The sequence below is a fragment of the Mercenaria mercenaria genome, chromosome 6 (genome assembly GCF_021730395.1).
Source record: "Mercenaria mercenaria strain notata chromosome 6, MADL_Memer_1, whole genome shotgun sequence".
Lineage (NCBI taxonomy): Eukaryota > Metazoa > Mollusca > Bivalvia > Venerida > Veneridae > Mercenaria > Mercenaria mercenaria.
Window position 1 is genome coordinate 21,870,266 of NC_069366.1, and position 25,971 is coordinate 21,896,236.

The window sequence follows — 25,971 nt, forward strand, 5'->3', positions numbered from 1 at the left end:
GCCATGTTTCATCAAAATCCCTCCATGCATGAAGAAGATATGCTCCGGACAGTCTGTGGACGCTGCCCCCCCCCCCCCCCCCCCCCCCCTGGGGCTTTCCCATAATACGTCCTGTTTTTCAAACGGGTGTATAAGTATAGGGGAAAGTCAAGGCATGCTCTTGAGCTGTGTTTTGTGACAGATTGTAACAATTTAAATTTTATTAGTAGAGTAAATAGGGTAGCTCATAGAACATTTTAGAGAAACTGTTCCAAAATTCAGGTTCATATATAAAGGTAAAAGTGGCTGAGCCCACTATATCTATTGATCAAATTTATACCAAACCTTAAAATCAATTAGATGAGGCTCTCTATGGAGGCTTCTGGGTTTTGAAATGTAATATAACAAACTATGATATATCCAAGATCTACTGTATTTTGTATGATATAAACAGCTTTGTGCTACCATATCAAATTAGGTATTTAATACCTGGCCCATAAACCATGTTTTTCATTAAAATAACCTGTGTCAATCAGTCTTGTTTCTTAATCTTCATAAAATTTAATCATGCCACTAGCAGTACTGTTGTATAACACATTTAACACAAGTTTACATTTGTGCAACAAACTCCATCTGAGGTCTGTCAGGAATGTCAACCATTAAAATGTCAGTTAGATTTTTATAAAGCCTCTTGATTGTCGTCTGCTGTTGTCTGTTTACCCTGTTCATGCTTATATCCAAGATATGTAGTTTATGTCTGCAACAGGATTCACTGGCAGTCTTCGCAGCTGCTATAAAATCTTCCCCTTGAATGCCACAGAATCTGTAAAACACACACACACACACAAAATCAAAGCGCTGACAACACAGAAAGGTTGAAACCTGCATTTGATGTGCAATAAACCACTCCGCTGTAACAGTTCAAGTCACTTCCATGAAACAGAATAACATTCAAAGCATCCATGTTACATTATATACTTTAAATTCTGCTCTGATTAAAACCATCAAGTGCTTGAAACACACTGACAAGCTGAGTAAGGCAACCCTGTATCGGCTTAATTAAAATTTACTATAATGATACCAATGAGAAATACAGTGTCTGTTTCATTAAAAACACAAATATTCACAAACAGAATACAGATAATAGAAATATTAGATATTTAAATTTAACCGTTGAAGGCACTGGCCTCCAGATCGTTCGACAACAAAAAACAAGAACAAGATTTTCAGACATCTGGAAATAAATGCTAGACTTCTTAAGAATGCTTTGAAACTTTTAATTACTGGCAGACTATATGTAATGGAAACACATGAGAATTAGTTGTTTTACTACTTTTTACAATGAAAATCAAAAAGCGTTTACTTGGAGTTTACTGGATTACTTGATTATAAATATTTATATTTAACATGTGTTAAACACTACAGCCTATAGTTTTATTGGTAACGAAAGCCAGAAAACTTTTTTATCGTCGCGACGGTCCGGGTTCGATTTCCGCGGTCATCTTTTTTCCTTGATTTGGCATTTTTAAAATAACTCATATTCATAATATGACAAAACTTCATTTTGATAGAAAGATATGAAAGATATTTTTTAGCCAAAATCTGGAGGTCAGTGCCTTTAACAGTTTGAAAGATGTAAACGTTACTTTACGCTAAAATCTACAGAATTTGCTATTTTTAAACTGCAAGTGTGTCATAGTCTTGCTTTCCATTTTACAAAGTTGTACACCATTAGAATGCTTGCGATCAGGGTTTTTCAAAGATGTTTAATTTGATATATTTTCTCTTATCATGTGCATTGAAATTATTGTTAAACCTGACCAGGAACTTTTACATAGAAATTATGTAGAGACATAAGCGGTCTGTATACTCGTAAATAATCAATTAAAGTAGTGCGGAAATAGAACAGCGGATTAATCTGCTTCGGTGAAAACTGTCATTATTGAATTCTTGCAGTATCCAGAATACGGTTATAATAGGTTTTAACTGCTTCACGGTTTCAACCTAAAAAACTTTTAAAAATACATAACACATGCTTTCTACTCATCTGGAAACAAATTGTTCTATCCATTCCTGGTAAACAAGGACACTACAGTCAACTTTGTTCGCTCAAACTCAGATAATTCAAACACCATCCTTCACTCGAACCCAGTGTCAGGTCCCGACCAAATTCCTTTATAATATATATTGTTCGATGACTCGAACTACCGATAATTCGAACAAATTTTGTCGGTCAAGACGGGTTCGAGTTAACGAAGGTCAACTGTATATGGTTACTTTTACAAGAAAAAAAAAACAAACAAATATACCTAAGGTCAAGGTTGCTCAGACTGGAATTCTCAGATGTCATTATCACAGCGAGAAGATCTTTGCCTGCTTCACCTGTAATGTATATGACAACAACTTTTCTTCTATTCAGCTTTATTACAATGTTCCTGAAGAATTGAAAATATGTCCAAAACTCAACATGGCATAAAACCTCACGCCAACTACTGAATATGACATCTTGCATGTGTAACTGTCAAATCAAGAAAACCCTTTGAATACAGAAAGGGTAACTTCTGATATAAATGTTTCAAGAAAACTTTTCATAGTGAAAGCATTTTATCCTGATTTAATCATTTTTTCTCTTGTAAAATACAGACTATATTTGTATGTTTCAGTGACAGTTTAAAATATATTTTGCTAGCTGAACACCAGATGCAATCCCTTGCCCCTCACCAATGTGGATTTGAGCCTCACTTGAGGTGTTGAATTCTTAATGTGAGGAAGTCATCCAGCTGGCTTACGGGAGGTTGGTGGTTCTACCCAGATTCCCCCCTGTGATGAAATAATGCACATAGGGGTACCTGAAGTCTTCCTCCACCATCAAAGCTGGAAAGTCGCCGTATGACCTATAATTGTGTGGTGCAACATTAAACCTTACAAGACAAGAATAAAATTCATAAGTGGCATAACCAGGAGTTAGAATCTATTAGAACTTGTGTTCATGACTGAAAGATACTTCTTTTCTTATACATATAAAAGAACAATTTCTATTTATTTCACATCTTTTAAATGTAAAATTTATTTTAAAATACATTACTGTCTCATATATTTGATATTTTATCACTGGAATATTAGATTATCACTTTATGAAATTTCACTGAATACTAGATGTGTTACCATATGAGCAGCACCATGAGAAAACAACACAGTGGCTTTGCGACCAGCATGGATCCAGAACAGCCTGCGCAGATGTCAGAGAAACTGTTAGCAAACAGCATGGATCCAGACCAGCCTGCACAGATGCGCAGGCTAGTCTGGATCCATGCTGGCTGCAAAGCCACTATCTTGGTTTTCTATGTCGTTGCTCATATATATTTCAAGAACTCCCTGCAAAAACATTTTATAGAAGAAACATTTTATAGGAGAAATTTTCAAAGGAACTTACTTACCCAAAACAATTTCCTGTAAAGACATTGTACTTATGTATTTGTGGCTTCCAACAATTGCTATGAAGTCTTGCATATGTTCTGAAAACAGTAGAATTATTCAATTCAAAGCTTATTCGGATGCATTTGTACATATTTACTGATTGGTTTGCTAGTCAAAAGTAAAAACTGTTTTCCCCAAGGTAAAAAGTATCAATGACTATTAGTCTGTACTACCGACCAGCGTGCCATTAAGTTAACCCTTAGCTTGCAAAATTCCTGAAATGGACTGGTCCATTAGTCAATTTGAGCAATACCATTTATTATACGGAGGAGTGTCAACTGAAAATTTACTGACTGGATAGTGAACAGAGCAGTCCATGACTAGCCTGCACAGATGTGCAGGCTGATCTTGGTCTGCACTGGTCGCAAAGGTAGAATCACTTGCCGCCAGCAGGCTAAAGGTCAATATTTTATAATATGACATTAGAAACAAATTTGAGACTACTTTTCCATCAAGTTTTGATTTCCTGTGATTACTACAGATCTCCAGATAGCACACAACCTATAAAACAGGTTTCAAAAAAATCTTCTAATGTAATTTTAAAGTTAATGCAGCATCTATCTTTTGTGACTGGTGAATGGATAGACAAGGTCTCAGGTTGCATAAGAAAATATCATGTTCTTTTAAAGTTTGATACCTGATCCCAATTTGCTCCTATTTTTGTCATATTTTTCAGCAATTTTTGCAAAACCACCTCTGTTGCCACAGCAACAAAATTCTGCAAATTCTTCACATTTCTCTTGTACTCTAAAGATATAGCTAAGTCCACCATTTATGTCTCATGAATGGACCAGTAAGAGAGCATTATGATGTCAAATTGCCACATGACATCCAGTATATTACTCCTCGGGTAAATGAAGTCCAGCACAATATTATCAAAATATGTCAATGAGCATGTCAGAATGAAATCAATCAAGGACTTTTTGTGATTTATCCTGTAATTTAGCACAGTTTATCGTTCAGATGCTTCAGTATTTAACCAATGGGGCTGACGCCCTCATGGTTCAATTCCTATGCATCTGAACTCTGAACCATGGTAAATTACATGATAAACCACTCAAAGGCCTTGATTATTTGTAAAATCAAACATAGTAATAAAACTAGAAAATGCTTTTGTAAAAATGCGCATGTCTCCCCCAATGCAAAGTCCTATAGGCAAGAAGTCAAAAGGGGTCAGGAGCGAAAGTCAAAGAGACACTGATGGTTGGCTGCAATAGGGATTATCTACTTGGCATGTCCAGTCATCCCGCTAAATTTCAACACTCTTGGCCTAGTGGTTCTCAAGTCACTGTCCAGGCTTCTGTGGCCTTGACCTTTGATCAAGTGACCTCAAAATAAATAGGGGTCATTTACTCTGCATGTCCAATCATCCTATTAAGTTTCAACATTGTAGGTCAAGTGGTTCTCAAGTTATTTCCAAAAAATGATTTTACATGAACAGGCCACTGTGACCTTGACCTTTAATAGACTGACCCCAAAATCAACAGGGGTCATCTACTCTGCATGTTCAATCATCCTATAAAGTTTCAACATTCTGGGTCAAATGGTTCTCAAGTTATTGATCGGAACTGGTTATCAATGTTCAGGCCCCTGTGACCTTGACCTTTAATGGAGTGACCCCAAAAACAACAGGGGTCATCTACTCTGCATGACCAATCATCCTATGAAATTTCATCATTCTGGGTCAAGTGGTTTTCAAGTTACTGACCAGAAATGGTTTTCAATGTTCAGGCCCCTGTGACCTTGACCTTTCACAGAGTGACCCCAAAATCGTAAGGGGTCATCTACTCTGCATGACCAATCATCCTATTAAGTTTCAACATTCTGGGTCAAGTGGTTCTCAAGTTACTGACTGGAAATGGTTTTCAATGGTCAGGCCCCTGTGACCTTGACCTTTAATGGAGTGACCCCAAAATCGATAGGGGTCATCTACTTTGCATGTACAATCATCCTATGAAGTTTCAACATTCTGGGTCAAGTGGTTCTCTAGTTATTGATCGGAAATGGTTTTCCATGTTCAGGCCCCTGTGACCTTGACCTTTGATGGAGTGACCCCAAAATCAATAGGGGTCATCTACTCTTTATGACCAATCATCCTGTGAAGTTTCAACATTCTGGGTCAAGTGGTTCTCTAGCTATTGATTGGAAATGGTTTTCAATGTTCAGGCCCCCTGTGACCTTGACCTTTGACGGAGTGACCCCAAAAACAATAGGGGTCATCTACTCCTTATGACCAATCATCCTGTGAAGTTTCAACATTCTGGGTCAAGTGGTTCTCAAGTTATTGATCGGAAATGGTTTTCCATGTTCAGGCCCCTGTGACCTTGACCTCTGATGGAGTGACCCCAAAATCAATAGGGGTCATCTACTCCTTATGACCAATCATCCTGTGAAGTTTCAACATTCTGGGTCAAGTGGTTCTCTAGTTATTGATCGGAAATGGTTTTCCATGTTCAGGCCCCTGTGACCTTGACCTTTGATGGAGTGACCCCAAAATCAATAGGGGTCATCTACTCTTTATGACCAATCATCCTGTGAAGTTTCAACATTCTGGGTCAAGTGGTTCTCTAGCTATTGATTGGAAATGGTTTTCAATGTTCAGGCCCCCTGTGACCTTGACCTTTGACGGAGTGACCCCAAAAACAATAGGGGTCATCTACTCCTTATGACCAATCATCCTGTGAAGTTTCAACATTCTGGGTCAAGTGGTTCTCTAGTTATTGATCGGAAATGGTTTTCAATGTTCAGGCCCCTGTGACCTTGACCTTTGACGGAGTGACCCCAAAAACAATAGGGATCGTCTACTCCAGCAGCCCTACAACCCTATGAAGTTTGAAGGTTCTAGGTCAAATGGTTCTCCAGTTACTGCTCGGAAATGAAGTGTGACGTACGGACGGACGGATGGACGGACGGACAGGGCAAAAACAATATGTCTCCTGGGGGAGACATAATTACCAATTGTTCCAGGTCCTAGTACCTTTAGGTAGGTCATCTCTGGTGCATTACTTAATATCTTGTAAACATCAAAATCAAATCCATGCACAACTGGTGTTGCAAGGACTCGTAAATTGCTAAAATATGAACAAATATATATTAGCAGACAATTCATAAACATGTTAGGTAAATTGAATGTTTGGTCGAGTAATTTAAAGTAACAACTGTGCAGTGAATATCTCCATTAACATATACTTGCAAAATTTAGAAGAAATCACAAAGTTAAATTTTGTTCTTTTTTTAGACTTTGTTACAAGCTTAACTCAAAAATAACACTATCATAATCATTATTAATTGCATAGTGGAGATACAAGTATTTACCCTATCTCAAACAAAGCATCCCCCACTATACTACCCTATCTCAGATGCAGCTCTTTCTGCTATACTACCCAGTTTCAAATGCAGCACCCTCAGCTAAACTACCCTATCTCAAATGCAGCATCCTCCACTACACTACCCTAGCTCAAATGCACCACCCTCTGCTACACTACCCTATCTCAAATGCAGCACCCTCCGCTACACTGCCCTATCTTAAATGAAACACCCTTCACTACACTACCCTATTTCAAATGAAGCATATCTCAAATGCAGCATCCTCCGCTACACTACCCTATCTCAAATGCAGCACCCTCTGCTACACTACCCTATCTCAAATGCACCACCCTCTGCTACACTACCCTATCTCAAATGCAGCACCCTCCGCTACACTACCCTATCACAAATGCAGCACCCTTCACTACACTACCCTATTTCAAATGCAGCATATCTCAAATGCAGCATTCTCCGCTACACTACCCTATCTCAAATGCAGCACTTTCTGCTATACTACCCTATCTCAAATGCAGCACTTCCTGCTATACTACCCAGTTTCAAATGCAGCACCCTCGGTTAAACTACCCTATCTCAAATGCATCCTCCTCACTACCCTATCTCAAATGCATCCTCCTCCACTACACTACCCTATCACAAATGCAGCACCCTTCACTACACTACCCTATTTCAAATGCAGCATACCTCAAATGCAGCATTCTCCGCTACACTACCCTATCTCAAATGCAGCACTTTCTGCTATACTACCCAATCTCAAATGCAGCACTTCCTGCTATACTACCACGTTTCAAATGCAGCACCCTCGGTTAAACTACCCTATCTCAAATGCATCCTCCTCCACTACACTGCCCTATCTCAAATGCATCCTCCTCCGCTACACTGCCCTATCTCAAATGCAGCATCCTCCGCTACACTACCCTATCTCAAATGCAGCACCCTCCGCTACACTACCCTATCTCAAATGCAGCACCCTCACTATACTACCCAATCCCAAATACAGCATCCTCCGCTACACAGCATCCTCCACTGTAATATTCAATCTCAAATGCAGCATTCTTTGCTACACTACCCTATCTCAAATGCAGCACCCTCCCTATACTACCCTATCTCAAATGCAGCAACCTCTGCTATACTACCCTAACTCAAATGCAGCACCCTCTGCTAAACTACCCTATCTCAAATGCAGCACCCTCTGCTATATTACCCTTTCTCAAATTCAGTACCCTCCACTATACTACCTTATCTCAAATGCAGCACCCTCTGCTATATTACCCTTTCTCAAATGCAGCACCCTCTGCTATATTACCCTTTCTCAAATGCAGCACCCTCCACTATACTACCTTATCTCAAATGCAGCACCCTCTGCTATACTACCCAATCTCAAATGCAGCACCCTCCGCTACACTACCCTATCTCAAATGCAGCATCCTCTGCTATACTACCCTATCTGAAATGCAGCATCAACTGCTATACTACCCTATCTCAAATGCAGCACTTTCCTGCTCAACTGTACTACCTTACCTTAGATGTTGCCCGGCAGAACCCACTCTGCTGCACTAGTCTATTCACTAGTCAAATTTTGCCTCAAAGAACTCCGCTGTACTACCCTATCTCAAATGTTGCCTGACAGAACCATTGTAAACATACCTTTTAACAATAAAATCAGCCAAACTGTCAAGAACTGCACTGCTGCCTTGAGGTAAGGTTATTGATGTATCATTGAAATACAAATGAGATAAGCTTCTATTGCATTGTAAAAACTGCACCAACATAGAGACCTCATCTTCCTCCTCTATCTCAGTATGCAATATTTCAAATTCTTCAACAGCATATGTCTGACCTGCAGAGTTAAAATTCTGAATAATATAACCGCTCTTGGTAGATTGTCTGCAAGCGAACATTTCCGTGAAAATGTCACAAGAACCTCTAGAAATCCTATCAAAAGATTAAATAGTTAAAGAACTCGTGAATACACCAATAGAAACATAGACTCACATGCTGAAACAATCAAGTTTTCTAGATATGTGGGCTGGACCAATCAAATTGCATAGATTTATGGACTGGACCAATCAGGTTGCTTAGATTTACCAGCCTGACACTTGGGATTGCATAGGTTTATGGACTGAATCAATCAGAGGCATGTTGGATCTATACCTTATTTAACTCTCAACTTACATGGCAGAACAAGTCATCTGGACTTTGCAGGCTGGCATTTCCCTATAGCAGTTAATATTTCTACCAAGTTTTATCTATATACTCCAAACTACCTCATACATATGGCTCCTTGCAGACAGACAATGCCAGAACTATACATTTTAGTGTGTATTCCTTTGCCTTCTGCTGAGGATAACAAAACCTAAATAGTTTTGCAGATATGATCTGAAGAAACAAGAGGGCAAAGATGGCCCTAGGTCGCTCACCTGAGTAACACACCATAACAGTGTAAACATGACCTAGTGTCATTTCATAGAGACAAATATTCCGACCAATTTTCAAGATTTTCCTTGGATCTAGCCTACTGACCTAGTTTTTGACCTCACATGACTCAGTTCTGAACTTGACCTAGAGATCATGAAGACAAACATTCTGACCAAATTTCATAAAGATTGAAAGTGTTCACAAGCTTTTCCTTTGATCTGGCCTACTGACCTAGTTTTTAACCCCACATGACCCAGTTTCGAACTTGACCTAGAGATCATCAAGACAAACATTCTTACCCAGTTTCATAAAGATTGGGTTACAACTGTGGCCTCTATAGTGTTCACAAGCTTTTCCATTGATTTGACCAGGTGACCTAGTTTTTGACACCACATGACCCAGATTCAACCTTGACCTAGAGATCATCAAGAAAAACATTTTGAGAAATTCTCCTGAGTTTCGAACTTAAATTGCAGTCTCTAGAGTGTTAACTAGATTTTCCTTTGATCTGGCCTACTGACCTAGTTTTTGACCCCGCATGACCCAGTTACAAATCTGACCCAGAGATCATCAAGACAAACATTCTGACCAAGTTTCATAAAGACTGAGTCACAACTGTGGCCTCAGAGTGTTCACAAGCTTTTCCATTGATTTGACCTGGTGACCTAGTTTTTGACCCTACATGAACCAGGTTCATTCTTGACCTAGAGATCATCAACACAAACATTCTGACCAAGTTTCATAAGAATTTAGTCACTCACAACTGTGGCCTCTAGAGGGTTTTTCATTTGATCTGGCCGACTGACCTAGTTTTTGACCCACATGACCCAGATTCGAACTTGACATAAGATCATCAAGACAAACATTCTGACCAAGTTTCATAAAGATTGGGTCACAACAGTTACTGTGGCCTCTTGAGTGTTCACAAGGCAAATGTTGATGCACGACACCTGCCAATGGATGCCGGACAATGACCAGTCGCAATATGAAACTTGAGCTCTTTGTGCTCAGGTGAGCTAAAAAGTGTGACAAACGCATGCACATACAGACACATGCACAAACCATACATGAATACTATTATCATATCCTTTTCGCCTTTCAGACTTTTTGCTAATATATAGTATTACGCAATATTATTTACCTGAAAAATTATGAACATCAAATTGTAATCTTATCCTCCCATTAAATCCCAGACAAAGATATTTCATTGGTTCTCTCAAAGGATCCCTGAAATAGAATTTAAAGTAAGTATGAAGGATGAAAAGAATGAAACTAAGATTTTCCTGTTTTCAGTTTATTAAATCAGTCATAGAGCTGCTGAGAACTCACATGTATAGAATATTGACATAATTAACTCTTTCAAAATGATCTTAATTTTGAGACAATTAAGTTAGAAATGGTGTAACAGGGAATTTTTCCCACTGAAAATCTCCACCCCACCACTTTCCCATCCCCTGGCCGATTTCTTAGGTTGAGGAGTCCTAAGAATATTTCAGTAGGGTGGTGATACTTACAGTTACATAGGTTAATTACTTAAAATTTGTTCCTTTGCAATTTATTCCCAAAATATTAAACCTTTTGCTTAATAAACTCAAAGTGGAATTATTTGCTGCCTTATAAATTCATCATCATTATAAATTCATCATCAATCATAAAAAGACATAATTTCTGATTAGTCAAGAATATCTGAGCAGACTCCAATATGCTAGGTCACAGTGTCTGAAAGGATGATCAGATCATCATAGTAGAAATATTGTCTTGATTGTGTACAGGACCATTTTCACCCACATCTTGAACAAAAAAATAATCTTTTGATAACATCACTTCTAAAAATTATATGCTGCATACAACATCTACATTTGTTTGCTTGTTTTGGGTTTAACGCCATTTTTCAACAGTATTTCAGTTATGTAACGGCGGGCAGTTAACCTAACCAGTGTTCCTGGATTCTGTACCAGTACAAACCTGTTCTCCACAAGTAACTGCCAACTTTCACACTTGAAACAGAGGTGGAGGACAAATGATTTCAGACACAATGTCTCTTATCAAACTGTCACGGAGAACATACGGCCTGCCTGAGGATGGAACTCACAAACCCATGATTCAGAGATAGCGCTCTCCCTATTAAGCGGGCAGGTCAATGTCTATATTGGTGCTTTGTCTGTATTAACAATATCACCTTCAAGATAATTATCTGAAAGTTTTTTAGTGACACAAATCTTAACTTCCACTTTATGTGAAATATGAAAGTTAGAATGGTAACTTACTTGAACACCACAAATAAGCCACAAATTAGTTCATTTACTAGACTCGCTGTTAGTATCTCTCCACACACTGTTAAATGAGTCAACATTCTCAGTGCTGTGTCACACCAGCCTTTACCAGATAACTGATAACCTGCAAAACAAAACCTCATTGTTAATATTTCAGTTCCACCGATTGTTTCAACAACCACTGCATTATTAAATAAGCAACAACAATAACAATGTTTCAAACACTAGGTGTACATAAGTAACTGCATACTAAGTACAGTCTCATACTTTCCTCTTCCTTAAAACCGCTCATTGTCTTTTTACCATTTGAAGGCTATAAGTTTTTCAAAGTCAAAGCTTTTATTCAAATTTAGATGTAATGTGTTAACAGCTGTTGGTTTGATATTTGAGCCGTGCCATGAGAAAACCAACATAGTGGGTTTGCGACCAGCATGGGTCCAGACCAGCCTGCAGTCTGGTCAGGATTCATGCTGTTCGCTTACAAACCTAACTGAATTAGAGAAACTAATAGCAAACAGCATGGATCCTGACCAGACTGCGCAGATGCGCAGGCTGGTCTGGATCCATCCTGGTCGCAAACCCACTATGTTGGTTTTCCCATGGCATGGCTCATTTGGTATTATTGTTGTATTTTCACGTCAGGTCTACACAATTTAGGTCATATGGAAACATTCCAGGCAAATGAAGACCCCAAAGTGCCCCTCCTGGCATTATTTCAGGAATGGGTGGGCAATAGGTAGAACCAACAACCTTCAATAAGCCAGCTGGAAGGATTCCTCTCTGAAAGTTTTCTACAACCCAAGCAAAATTTCAAATCCACAATTACAGTGAGGAGACACGGAGGCCCTAAAAATACTAATTGTATTTCAAGTATAAATTTTACATTTGCTTTAATAGCTTGATTACTGATTTAGCCATAACAATTGTGACATTATAATTATCAATATTACTTAAACTGATCTTTAATATTTCTAAAATCTACACTTCAAGACCTTACTGACATAATTGCTAATATTTATATAATGCAATAAAATACATATTGGTAGTACATATAATTTCTTGTTAAAGACCTGCTCCAGTCCTACCTTTTAACCTTAAATTGTCACTGAACAAATATTTACCCAAATGTTTAACTTTTTGTCAGTATGTTGTCAGACATCGGAAAATGTATGTCTTTACATATACTAAAACATGCATAGATCTTTTACAATAAAATCTGTCTTTCATCTCATTGAGTCGGCCCGCCCGCTTAGCTCAGTAGGTAGAGCGTTGTCTACGGATCACGGGGTCATGAGTTCCATCCTCGGGCGGGGCGTATGTTCTCCGTGACTATTTGATAAACAACACTGTGTCTGAAATCATTAGTCCTCCACCTCTGATTCATGTGGGGAAGTTGGCAGTTACTTGCGGAGAACAGGTTTGTTCTGGTTTAGAATCCAGGAACACTGGTTAGGTTAACTGCCCGCCGTTACATGACTGAAATACTGTCAAAAAATGGCGTTAAACCCAAAACAAACAAACAAAACATTAATTTGATGTTAAAAAAAGTATCATTAACACAATCACAGTAAAAGCAAAAATCAAATCTTTTAAAAAGAAATAAATGTACTGGGCATGAATTCAAATATATCCTGTATTGTACTGTGTGGTTGTGACCCCAGTTTGGCTCAAACCCACAAACCTCAAGACGACAGGCTAAGAGGCTAATATCTTTACCACTAAGACAACGCTCCCTTCAGGTTTTTTTTTGGTATGGACTTTTACAGAACCGAGTCAGAATTATGATGAAAGAATCCCGGACAGACACATATTTGATTGCATTTCAACATAGTACATTACAGTATTTGCTTTCTACCTTTTTTCACTTGAGAAATAAAAGCTTTTTTCAAGAATTTATATAAATATATAATACAAACACATATTTTCTGATAAACAATCATGGGAATGCTTGTTACATAAACAGTATGCTAAACAAGAACACTGCCTGCAGATGCCATTGCTCGTCTAAAAGTGCTGGACAATATGCAAGAAAAGACTGACAAAATGCAGGTTAGAGATATGGTTCTTGGTCTACTTACTCATCTAATGATGATAAACAAATGTGCAAAGTTTCAAAGCTGTAGCACTTATAGTTTGGGGGGGGGAAAGTGGATCTAAACCAAAATAGTAACCCAAGAAAATCAAATTTTCTAGTACAATAAGGGCCATAATTCTGTCAAAATTCTTATCAGAGTTATAGTTCTTGGATTCAATAGTCACCTACTGATAATAATCAAGTGTGCAAAGTTTCAAAGCTATAGCTGTTACAGTTTTTGAAAAAAAGGTGGACCTCAACAAAAAAAACTGAAGCAGATGATGACAATACCTTGCAAGTTTTTTTAAAAAGAAATCATATGAGATAATAACAAACCTGGATGCATCCATTCATGTGTAAAGATGTTTAACCTTTTTATGCCACTTTCAGAAAACTTGTCACTGGTAAGAAACTTTATATCCCCATCTCCAAGGGAAGCCTTCACGCTTATCAGTAAATTATTTTTATACGGTCTCTCTACTTGATTTTCTTCTTGTTTATCTGTACACCCTCCTTTATAGCAAAAAAACATGCTTAGAAATCCGATATTTCTAAAATAAACGCTTTTCAAATTTTTAAAAGACCTGTAAAAGGCAACTTCCTGATAATCAAATGCTCTTTCTTTTGTTATTATGTCTAAATGTTGCACATTTTCTACAATCATCTGTGTTATCTGTATATTGGTCGGTTCTGTAAAACGTCGCCACCGAAAGACTAAACTTGGAGTAAAGTGGAGAGATAAACGCAGATTCTGCTGGCACTTGCAATCAGACTCTGAAAAAGGGAAAACACGACTTTAAATTCTTCACCAATAAATGAAATTACTAGGAATCTTTGAATAATAACCAAAAGCTGTTGGACGACAGCAACGCTCAACTAGTATTCAACAGCTTGTCACTGAAGAAAGTTAATTGAATGAATATGAAAAAAACACGTTTTTATAAATGCAAAATAGAGTTATGGAACCTGTTCCATGTATGTCAGCTTATCATAGTGAACAAGTGTGTGAAGTTTCAATTCATTCCCTTCAATGGGTACTGAGATACAACTTCACATACAAAAACTTAACAAACAAGAATTTGTAACATAGTTACCAATGTTCCCCGCCAAGGGAAATTTTTCACAAAACATACTGCATGCCAATACGACATTATCCAAGTAATAGGGCAACATAATAACAATGTACATAAGTCATAACTATATATCATATAATTCATGAAGACATTATGAAGTTTGAAAATGTCTAGAAAATCTATAATTGGTAAATGCTTTCAAATGCTAATATCTGTATTTCAAAGATTTAAATGTTATTCTATTTTTAAATTGGTAAGGAAAAATGAATAACAAGAGGGTCATGATGACCCTGAATCGCTCACCTGAGTAATATGAGCTACATGTTTCAAATGTCAAACTGATGCTAAAATATTAAGAAAGTAGGTCAGTAGGTCACATTCATAGTCACTGAAACTCAAAGATCAGTGTGCAAAACTGTATACTAGTATTTCATCCAAATTTCAAGGTTGTATCTTATAAAACAAGAAAGTAGATCAGTAAGTCAAGGTCATAGTCAAGTGACCCCTAATTACTTGGGGTTATCAGGTAATTATAAGTAAACAGGAAATATGATCAGATAATTTTTTAAGTATTTTTTCCCAGGGCGGGGCTTTAAATGGACCCTGTTTGAACAATAAAAGGTAAAGGGCCACTAGACAATGCCACATGTAAAATATCTAGGCTCTGTGCCTCTCGGTTTCAGAGAAGAACATTTTTTTATGTTTTTCCTATAGAACTCTATGTAAATTCAAGGGACCACGGGCCGAGCCCAATACTGACCCTGGAATCATAACTTGAACAATCTTTGTAAAAGTCCGCTAGACAATGCCACATATCAAATACCGGTATCTAAGCTCTAGGTCTTCAGGTTTCAGAGGAGAACATTTTTGAAATTTACAATATAGCCATTGAGGGAAAATAAGCCCCACCCCTGGCTATGTTTTTTAACGAAATAGAATGGCTTAAGTAATTTTGGTAGAAAGTCACCTAGAGATCATTTTTACAAAATATTTTTCTTTCAGTTGCCATGGCAACTACAGTTCTGAATAGATTTTAATTCTTTGGGCAATTCTGAAAGTGAGCCACCCGAAGATAATTTCTATAAAGTTTGGTGTAAATCTGCCCAGTGGTTTTGAAGAAGATTTTTGAAATTTACAATACAGCCATTGAGGGAAAATTAGGCCCACCCCCTGGCGGCCATGTTTTTTACCGAAAAAGAACAGCTTAAACAATTTGGTAGAGGGCTACCAAGAGATCATTTCTACAAAATATTTTTGAAATCCAGCTAACAGTTTCTGAGAAGATTCTTAAAAATTTTCCTTTCAGTTGTCATGGCATCTGCGCAGGCTGATCATGGTCTGCACTGTTCGCTATTCAGTCAGTAGATTTTCAGTGAACACCCCTTCGAATAATAAGTGGTACTGCTCTAAGTGAATGATGGATCAGTCCATTTTAGAAATTTAGCAGGGTAAGGGTTAAAGACAACAAACATTTCTCTACACTGACCCAGCACACTTACCAATATCCCATAACAATGAGGACAGCTCACTACAATGCTTTTGCAAGAATTGTGCTTGGTAAGTATGGCAATTTTCAAGCGACACATGGCGTTCTGTCCATTCAAAATACTGTTTTCTTAGTGACATTTGCCCATATCGCTTCAAGAAGTGCTTCTCCCATACGCTGCTAGTATTAATGCCTTTAATAATGGAAATATAATAAATGATAAAATCTGTAACATCCTTTGGAAGCATATAATTCACCAAATACTGGTCATGTCATACACTGTGGATAATATAAAAAGCAAATATTCAAAGTTTGAAGTAACAAGGGGGGTATTCGATCTACTCCTTACCATGGAAAAAAAATGGCGGCCAAAACTGAAAACGTGAGTTTTTCTTACTTTTTCGCTTTTTCAAGGATATCTAGACAATAACACATGTCTATCAACCTGCTCCACTGTTTTCTCTATCTACCGGTACCTTTCACTTTGGAAACAGCACTTTAGTTTGTCTGGAATGCTGGTCATGAGATTTGAATCGATGGAAAATCCTCCGGTAAACACGGGATAAGGAATAGTGCGACTTGCAAAAATGGTCTTTTTTACCTAATATACCGAAGGTTGTAAGCTATTTTTCTGATTTGAAGGAATATTTCCACATACTTATCTAATACTGTTAGTTTTGAGCAGATCATTGTTCGTATTTTCACAAAAACACAATTTTTGTCCGATGGTAAGGAATAGTGTGCGAAAATTAGAGGATAAGGTGCAGTGCAATTTTTCAAACGGATTTTACAGTTTTCTCACATCGTTTCTGAAATAACCAATTGCCATTTCTCTACCATGTAATAATTAAAGAGGTCTGAATCATGATCCTGGCTGTTAAACTACACTAATACTGTAGGTGAACCATAGTGTAAACCCTCCTATCGTTAAAAGTCGTTAATGACGAACAATCGAGTGTTCCTTATCGTGCTCGTTTAAAAATAGGCTCCAGAAGCAAATTAAACATACTATAATGCCAATGAATATGTGTTTATACTTGTTACCTAATGTCAACTGGATTTATCAGATCCATAATCCAAAAAAATGTACTAAAGACAATTTAAAATAATACATACGTTACTGACGCCATGCGCAATTTTTATACAAAAATTCACAACGCTTGACCGCTTTTATAGTTAATGACGGATTTTTTAGTAAATGCAAAGAATACATATTCCCTAATTATTAATAACTGCATCATAATGTGTATGTTTGTGTTTTTACGATTCCTAAACAATAAAACAGATATGACGCCGATGAAGGAATACTTAGGTTATGGATCTATCATACTATGAATATATGAGCTTGACATACAAAGAATAGCGTTTTGGTGTCTTTAAAGGTTATTTCTAGTTTTGTTTCAATTACATGTTATAACATTTGATACAAGATATACTTAGTAGTGATATATTTTTCACATAAACTTTCCTTATGTAAAGATTCCACTTTCGATGATACAAACGTTACCTTGATTCTAAGACATTGAAAATCACAGCAATTCATGTTGAACTAAGAGTAGTTTTTTCATGCCAAAACAGTGCATGCATTTTCAATAAATCTATTATGAAGCAGAGGTCCTTCTTAATTTAAATGGCATAAGAAATGGCAAAATGATATGTGATCGATACAAACGTTACTAAAATAACATAAACAATTAAGTGTCACTCAGTTTTAATTGACAGTGTCATCAGTTTGTATCGTCTACGTCATAAGATGCAGATTTCACACATTTAAAGTTGCATATTTGTCCTTGAAGACGTGTTTTCTTTTTCTGAAAATGTTCAATGGGCTCCGCTGGTAATTTTCGGTTTAAATAGGAAGCTAATTTGATATATCTCAAAGTAAAACCTATTTGTGATTATATGACAATTACATTTTTGTTTCAGTTATATTTATGTTGTTATAAATATTAAGTACGCCATAAACACGTACAAACTATTGATACATACGTTACGTATGGTAACGTTGTATCCTTTCATACTTGTATTCTTACTGACAGTCCATTTTATACAACATGAGGCTTCTTTTATTTTTTGAAGTCAAGGTTCCAAGATAAAACGCTCAGGCATTAAATAATTTGCTGAAAAGTTTTGTTTTTATCACTATTTTTGTTTAAAACATGTCATGCAAATTCTATTTTTAAAATCTGAAAATATATGCTTTAATATTAATTTCTTGTTAAAAAGGTTTTGTTTACAGAATTGGTCGTATGTCATAAAGATACATGTTTGACATTTTTTAGTTACAAAATGAATGGAAACAGCATACCCGTGGTACCCATAGCACAGTGATCGGTAACGTATGTATCAATACATATGTTATTGGTGTATGTGTGCGTATATCAGTAATAATAACTCACTGTTGACTTGTGGCGGGTTGCACATCAGGTTAACATTATTATAAAATCGAGGGCTGAAGTCTGAAAGGTGTATCGTGAACGTGAGAAGGCTAAAGGCAGTGCAATCCTTTAAAAAGAGAGAATCAGACAGTGAAACTATTAACCCCGTGCTAATTAAATCCTTGGGCAAACAGAAAAGGGAGGAGAGAGAATAAGAAAAACAAAATGAGAAACAGACTTTGAGACTTCGAAAAAAAAAAACAGTACTTTTTCACAAGAAATGTATAATGTCATAATATGACATTATACATTCCCTGTGAAAATGTACCATGTTTCTTTCGGAGTTTCGAGAGTCTGTTTCTTAGTTTGTTGAATAGGCTTTGCTTGTTAAAGCGCAGGCTTAACCGAAAACATAGTGTTTGTAGTTTTTACTAAGAACGTATGTCACCTTATATTACTTTGTTTTCGTTTCTATTAAAATCGATACCTTAAAACGAATCGCTGCCGTAGAACTGGTAACTAAAAGGTAAAAGAGCTTCCTTGAATTACTGTTAAGGTAAAAATCTGCAAGTAAAAGGGCATAAAATTTTGTTCCAACCGTGATATATCTTGAAATATTTTTTACAAGACTGATGATATATTTGAAAAAGTCTTTACAGTAAAGACAGACTTAATAGAACTGTTAACTCTCTGAATGAAATTTTATATGTAGAATTGTCGGTTTGTGTTGGTGCTTGGTTCATGAATGAGGTTGTACTCAAATAAAATTATCTTTTCTTCATTTTTTGGAAAAGTTCTGACACGGTGACTTGTGATTACATTTAATTTTCAATATTTGAATAAGTACTTTTTCTTCGTGCATTTCATTTTATACAGCTTAATGTTGTGTGATTCATGGATCCAATGACAAAAGCACTTGTTATAAGGGCTGTCACCTTATAAATATACAAGAGAACGAGATTATCAAAGCTGTCTATACGAATAATTAATTTGACAATCGTAAGAAATAATTGATTTGAATAAATAAGTATTTGTGCTTTTGATTTACAATGGTTGGCTTCAATTTGATGGCAATCTTGAACACGAACTTTGATGCCCGAAAATGAATTTATTCGTTATCCTTAACTTGGGATACATACGTTACCATCAGCATATTTCTGATCAGATGGTAACCAAGATTGTAAAGTCATATTGTGCATAAGATTATGCTAATTATATGTCAACGGTTTTACTACAAAGGTATAACCACAATATTTGTTGTTAAAAGCATTATTGAAAAATTAAATTAATTAAATTAATTAAAGTTGCATGTTTTATGTTTTGACAAGTTTGATACGTGTTATTGTTGATTGACATAAATGTTTCCAAGAAAAGCTTGATAATCAAATGAACTTAAATTCGTGGTAAAAGATACATAATGTTGGTAAATAACAATCATATTTGCCACATATTAAGCCATTACTTGAATGTATCTTTTCTCATACCCAGGTATTTCAGTGCAATGATACTTACGTTACTTTTGTAGTGCAGCTTAAGATACAAGCAGGACACATAAAATATTCAAATTGCTCTTCCAAATGTATATGTTAATGGCATCGTAAGAGTATATCTATGATTTTATGAGCTAATTATGTTTGCGATTTGCCTTTTGTCAATGTTTAAATATGTTTTGTAACAGTTAAATGTCTGTTCAATAATCTACTAGCGAACTTGCGAGGTAATATTCTTAATAAGTCTGAGCCAACGTTAACTTATAATGTAAGAGTTAACCATAATTATGAAAAGTCATATACATAGTTATAGCTTCAGCCACGAATAATTTCTTGTCTTTATGTATCAATAAAGTCGTGAATTAGTGCGCCTAAATGTCGCATAACGTATGTATCTTAACGCAAAATTACAAAGAAGAGCGGTATACTTCAACAATGCATAACACCTAAACAAGTTAAGTGGTGTTGCTGATTTTTCACTATCTTTAGTAGAACACTTTGTATTTAAGTAGGTTTAACTTTTAATGGTTTCTTAAGACAAAAAAAACAATATTTCAACATTTTTGTAAGGCAATTGCTTGTTATTAACGACTTTGGCGCTATACCAAATAGAAATTTATAGATACTTAAATGTTGGCGAGGGATACTATATTAAATACTTGCTAAACATTTGGCTTTCAGTACATCACGTGTCTGATAGACAGGCGGATACCTTTTAAATCTTACTACATTAAGCAAGAGATAGTTATAAATGATCACCAAAATATTATTGTAACAGACTTTTACTTGATTGTCTCTGAAAAGAGCGAAGAAAAAAGTAGCCTGAAGAAGTGAACTGCACCTTATCCTCTTATTTTCGTACATTGTTCCTTACCATCAGACAAAAAACTGTGTAATTTAAAATTACGACTTTTAATCGGCTCCAGACTAACCATGATGGAAATATATATTGAATTTTTTCTTCTAATCAGAAAAATAGCTCACAACTATTTGAATTATAAGGAAAAAAGACCATTTTGCTAATCGCACTATTCCTTATCCCGTGTTTACCGAAGGATTTTCCATCGATTCAAATCCCATGACCAGCATTCCAGACAAAATACAGCACTGTTTCCAATGTTAAAGGTACCGATAGATAGAGAAAACAGTGGAGCAGGTTGATAGCCATGTGTCATGGTCTAGAAATCCTTGAAAAAGATAAAAAGTACGAAAAACTCACATTTTCAGTTTTGGCCGCCATTTTGTTTTGGTGGTAAGGAGTAGATCGAATACCCCCCTTGAGTAAATCTATCAAGTAATAACAGAGAAAGTGCATCAAAACTTTAACAAAGATGTGGACATTACATGTACATGACACCTGAACATGTAGAACAGCTCTGACAACACTGTATAGTAAAGCTAAATCTTTTCATCAATAACACAATATTGCTTACTCTGTATGAACTTTAACTATCATTCATCCTTGTTCAAAAACTAGTTACCTGCTTGTTCGAAAACAGTGCTGTATTTCAAAAGGTCATGAACACTCAAATACCACTTGAAATCTTCTAATATTTCTATAGGAAGATCTGAAAATGTGTGAAATAATAAACTGAAATAAAATACACAAGAAAAGCAGGTTGTGATTTTTTCATACAACACATCAAATAGTAACCCTTCATTAGTCAAAAATCTTTAAAGTACTTGAAATTTTGCTTTGAAGTTAAAGAAAGTTTTATAAATGATAAATTTGTTTAGTTACTATCTTTAACAATGATTGTAAGATTGTTTTCATTCAATACTTCTATCTTTAACTGTATCGTGAAACAGGCCTATATGCGTATCACCAGTCTAATTTAACATGATAAAAAAGTAAATTTCAATATATCGTTACAGTCTTACTCAACATGACTATGAATTTTTCTTCTTGCAGACCTTACCTTAATTGACTAAACTAAAATTTTGTAAAGATGCGAATCATATTTAAGTGAATTATATTCCAATATTTAAGTGCTTATTCAGAAAACTTGTAAAATGGTAGTCTTAGGTCAGTGTAAAATCAAGGCAACAATTAATGTTATACTTACAACATAGCTGTTCTGCGGGGAACAAACTGCTATACTTTGACAGGGATTTGAAGCATAGTTTTCGAAGGGGTAAGACGTCCTTAACATCATTAATATCCAGAGTCTTGAATGCATAGCTGTTGTGAAAGCAGTAATCACAAGACTCCTGAAATTTCAATCAAATATTGTACATAATCAAATACATATATAACCCTCCAAAACTTTGGAGACAAATAAGAAATATACATTGTTTCATTAAACATTGGCCCATATAGTATATTTCAATTTTAAATGCAAAGAAAGACTTCAACAGTAGAAATGAACAACAACAAGAGCTGTCCATAAGACAGCACACTCGACTTTTTTCAGTGCTTGACTCTGAATTAGAGCTTTGCCAGTAAAAACTTTATAAAACTTAACCAAAAAATTCTAAGTTATAAAGGGTCATAACTCTGTCAAAATTCAAATCAAAGTTATGGGCATTGTTTCTCCTGGTGTAGACTTTGATATTAAATACTAATTTAAGTTTCAAGTCAATAGCTTTGATAGTAACAGAGACATCTGACTTTATCAAAAATGTTAACTTTAACTTTGGACCTGAATGGGTTTTTTGACCTAGTGATGTTTATCACTGTACATTTTGAGGGGTTAAACTCCATGTCCCATTTGCTCTCCCAGACCTGTAACCTGTCCAGATCTTGTTGAAGAATATTTTCATGAGAAGAGTTTTTGATGGTGATGTAAACAGCAGTGTCATCAGCAAATAACCGGACATGTGAAACTATATTTTCAGGCAGGTTATTTATGTATAACAGAAAGAGAAGGGGCCTAGGAGAAAACCTTGAGGTACTCTGGATGTTACTGGGACTTCATCTGATGTTTCCCCATCAACTAAGACTGAGTGGTGCCAACCTATCTAGAAGGATTTGACCCATTGCAAAGTGTTGCCCTGGACGCCATGTAGATGAAGTTTAAAAAGACGCTTAAGATGGCTGACCTTATTGGAAGCTTTTGAGAAGTCCAATAGTACTCAATCTGTTTGGTGACCTTGGATTAATTTCTTGATAGGTCTTCAACTAGTTCTAGGAGCTGTGTTCCCATGACCTTTTTCCCCTAAAACTGTGCTGTAAATCATAAAGAATATTGTTGGCCTGGAAATGCCTTGCAATATTGGATGCAACAATGTGCTCTAGTAATTTACAAAGATCACACGTTAAAGAAATCGGCCAATAGCTGGCAGGATTTCCTTTATCCCCCTTTTTAAAAAGCGGAGTGATGTTTGCTTTGGACCAGTCGGCTGGCCTGGTACCAGTGTCAAGTAATTCTTTAAATAACTTTGTAACTAGAAGAGCAATTTGGACACACACATTTTTAAGGACAATTGGTTTCAAATCATCAGGGCCACAAGCTTTGTCGGTTTTTAGAGTTGACAGTAATTTTTGGACACCTTTAATATCAACAGTGACTTTAGGTATTATCGGATATTAACACTTTAAACTTTGGGGTACTGCTAAAGATAGTTTGGACTTTCATTTTACACAGTTGACCTATTTTTAGAGGTGACACTGGTGTAAATACTTATTGGAACTGGTGATTTAATACATCAGCTTTATCCTTACTATCTGTGTGGACTTTACCATTCTCTAACAGTGGAGAAATACCCTGTGGATCCTGTTTTGCATTTTTTTGTGAGGGAAAGTAATTTCTTGCGGGGAAAGTTTTAACCTGTTTGAGGGTACCGTAAATCTATTTGATCAGTTTGGGATTCCAGGATGTATTCTATATAATCACTATATTGTATTGATAGTACATGGTAATTCTTAAAACATGTTGAATTTGTAACAAAACACATTCAATTTTTGAAACATGTGCTCAGTGTGTTTTAAAAAACTAAAAATATTGGCTGATACTTGGCGGGGACGGAGAGGGGTTGGGGCCTGATAGTCCAAATAATAGGATGTGACGGGACAGCCTGATAACTTTTGACTGTCGATGTTCCGTCACGTCCAAACTTAATCTGCATATTTCTGTTATGAAATCTCCAGTGAAATCCATTGGGAACGTTTTCTTCTGGTATATGTACAATGTATTTGTAACGATTACATCTTTGATAATTTATTTATGTTGACATGAAAGCCTAAAATTGCCTCTCTGACATTTTTTGAATGTATATTTTGTGTTTTGTTTCTGCAATCTAGTGTCATTGGTAGTCTACTGTGTACTGAAAGCGGTGTCAGGGTAGATTTCTCCATGCACCTGTTTACACATATTTCCGAAGATTTATGTCTCTTTTTTAAAATTATGAGTTATATTCAACCCATTTGAAGTTTCTACATGAATATTAATGTTTAATTTATTGGAGCAAGTAAGTTTGACCAGTATTTTATGACTTAATATTTTGGATTTTTAATGCCTTTGTTTTCCTAACAGTAAAATGCAGATACGGGTAAGGCTTAGAGGGATGACAACTATAAGATATTAGATCATAAAATAAGTCATCCCGATAAGCCAAATGAGTAAGGCTAGTGGCCTGAACTCCAATAGTTCAAATAATAGGACGTTTTGGAGCAGCATGGTAACTTTTGACTGTCACTGTCCAGTCACCAGGGGTCAAATTTAACAATAGTTTGTACTAGCTGAAATTAGCTAGTGCCCTTTTTGATCACTAGCTAAAATGAAAAGCTACCGGCTAAAGTTAATAATATTTTATTACTATAATAATATTTTACTGGCCAAAACCTATTGATTGATCTCTGTTAGACATGTTAGTAGCCAGTCACAAACAAAAATGTTTTCTATTAGCTTAAAATAGCTTGTGCCATTTTTTGTTGAACAAGAAAATATCATAAACATAAATGATAACATTCCTTTCATGAAGAAAAATGTGTACTTTCAAAACAATTAAACTTTATTAAACCTCTGAAGACATTTGCTTGTTATATAATTGACTAGCTGAAATTAGCTAGAACATTTCAAACCCACTAGCTATTTCAAAATTCCAGTAGCATTTAGCTTGTATGCTTGTCTAAATTTGAACCCTGGTCACATCCAAACTTATTCTGCATATATATTTCTGTTAGGAAATCCCCAATGAAATCCATTGGAAACATTTTCTGGTATATGTACAATGTATTTGTAACAATTACATCTCTGATAATGAATTTATGTTGATATTAAAGCATAAAATTGGACCACTGACATTTTTTGAATGTATATTTTGTGTTTTGATTTTGCAATTTAGTGTCATCGGCAGTTCGCTGTGTATTGAAAACAGTGTCAATGTAGATATCTCCTCGCACCTGTTTACATATATTTCCCAAGATATAGGTCTCTTTTTTTTTTTAAAAATTACAGGTTATATTCAACCCATTTGAAGTTTCTACATAAATATAAATGTTTCATTTATTGGAGCAAGTAAGACTGACCAGTATTTCATGACTTTTTTTTATTTTTTAACGTCTTCGTTTTCCTAACAGTAAACTGCAGATATGGGTAAAGCTTAGTGGGATGACAACTATAAAATAACAGATAATAAAATAAGTCATCCCAATAAGCCAAATAAATAAGGCTAAAACTCCAAGTGTCTGTGGTTGAAACCAGTAGTAAAACTACATAAGCTGAAGCTAATTTGTTATATTACATCCAACTTTAAATAAATAAAGTGTAGGTCTTTACTATTATAAGAGGCAAGTGCAAGACTTGTAGTTTGGTCGCCCACGAATGGCTATATCCGAAACAACGCCATTTTAAATTTACATCGCGAATTAATGTGACAATATCCATACTTTAAACTTAAACGATATGATATGTTACTTTGTGTGAAGTATTACTTTCTTAAAGAAAACATTGTGCCGCTTACCATTTAAATTACCCAATTTTCGTCTCAGAACTTGTTTTCTTTGGACGTTTTTGTAGTCAGATTTTTCCAATCGCAGGTCACACACTGTCATTTCA

General features: G+C 35.9%; 1 protein-coding gene across 1 annotated transcript; it reads right to left on the minus strand.

Annotated features, from left to right (window-relative positions):
- Window positions 1-396: 396 nt before the first annotated feature.
- Window positions 397-25,761, minus strand: LOC123549442 (uncharacterized). The gene is made up of 12 exons (XM_053545378.1): window positions 25,693-25,761; window positions 22,039-22,183; window positions 21,454-21,540; window positions 16,118-16,297; window positions 13,882-14,319; window positions 11,466-11,595; window positions 10,340-10,425; window positions 8,428-8,620; window positions 6,412-6,527; window positions 3,417-3,494; window positions 2,289-2,361; window positions 397-802 (listed from the first exon to the last, which is right to left on the minus strand). The coding sequence occupies exons 4-12, from the start codon at window positions 16,242-16,244 to the stop codon at window positions 589-591; spliced, it is 1,455 nt and encodes a 484-aa protein (XP_053401353.1). The 5' UTR covers window positions 16,245-16,297; window positions 21,454-21,540; window positions 22,039-22,183; window positions 25,693-25,761; the 3' UTR covers window positions 397-588.
- Between the last annotated feature and the right edge of the window lie 210 nt (window positions 25,762-25,971).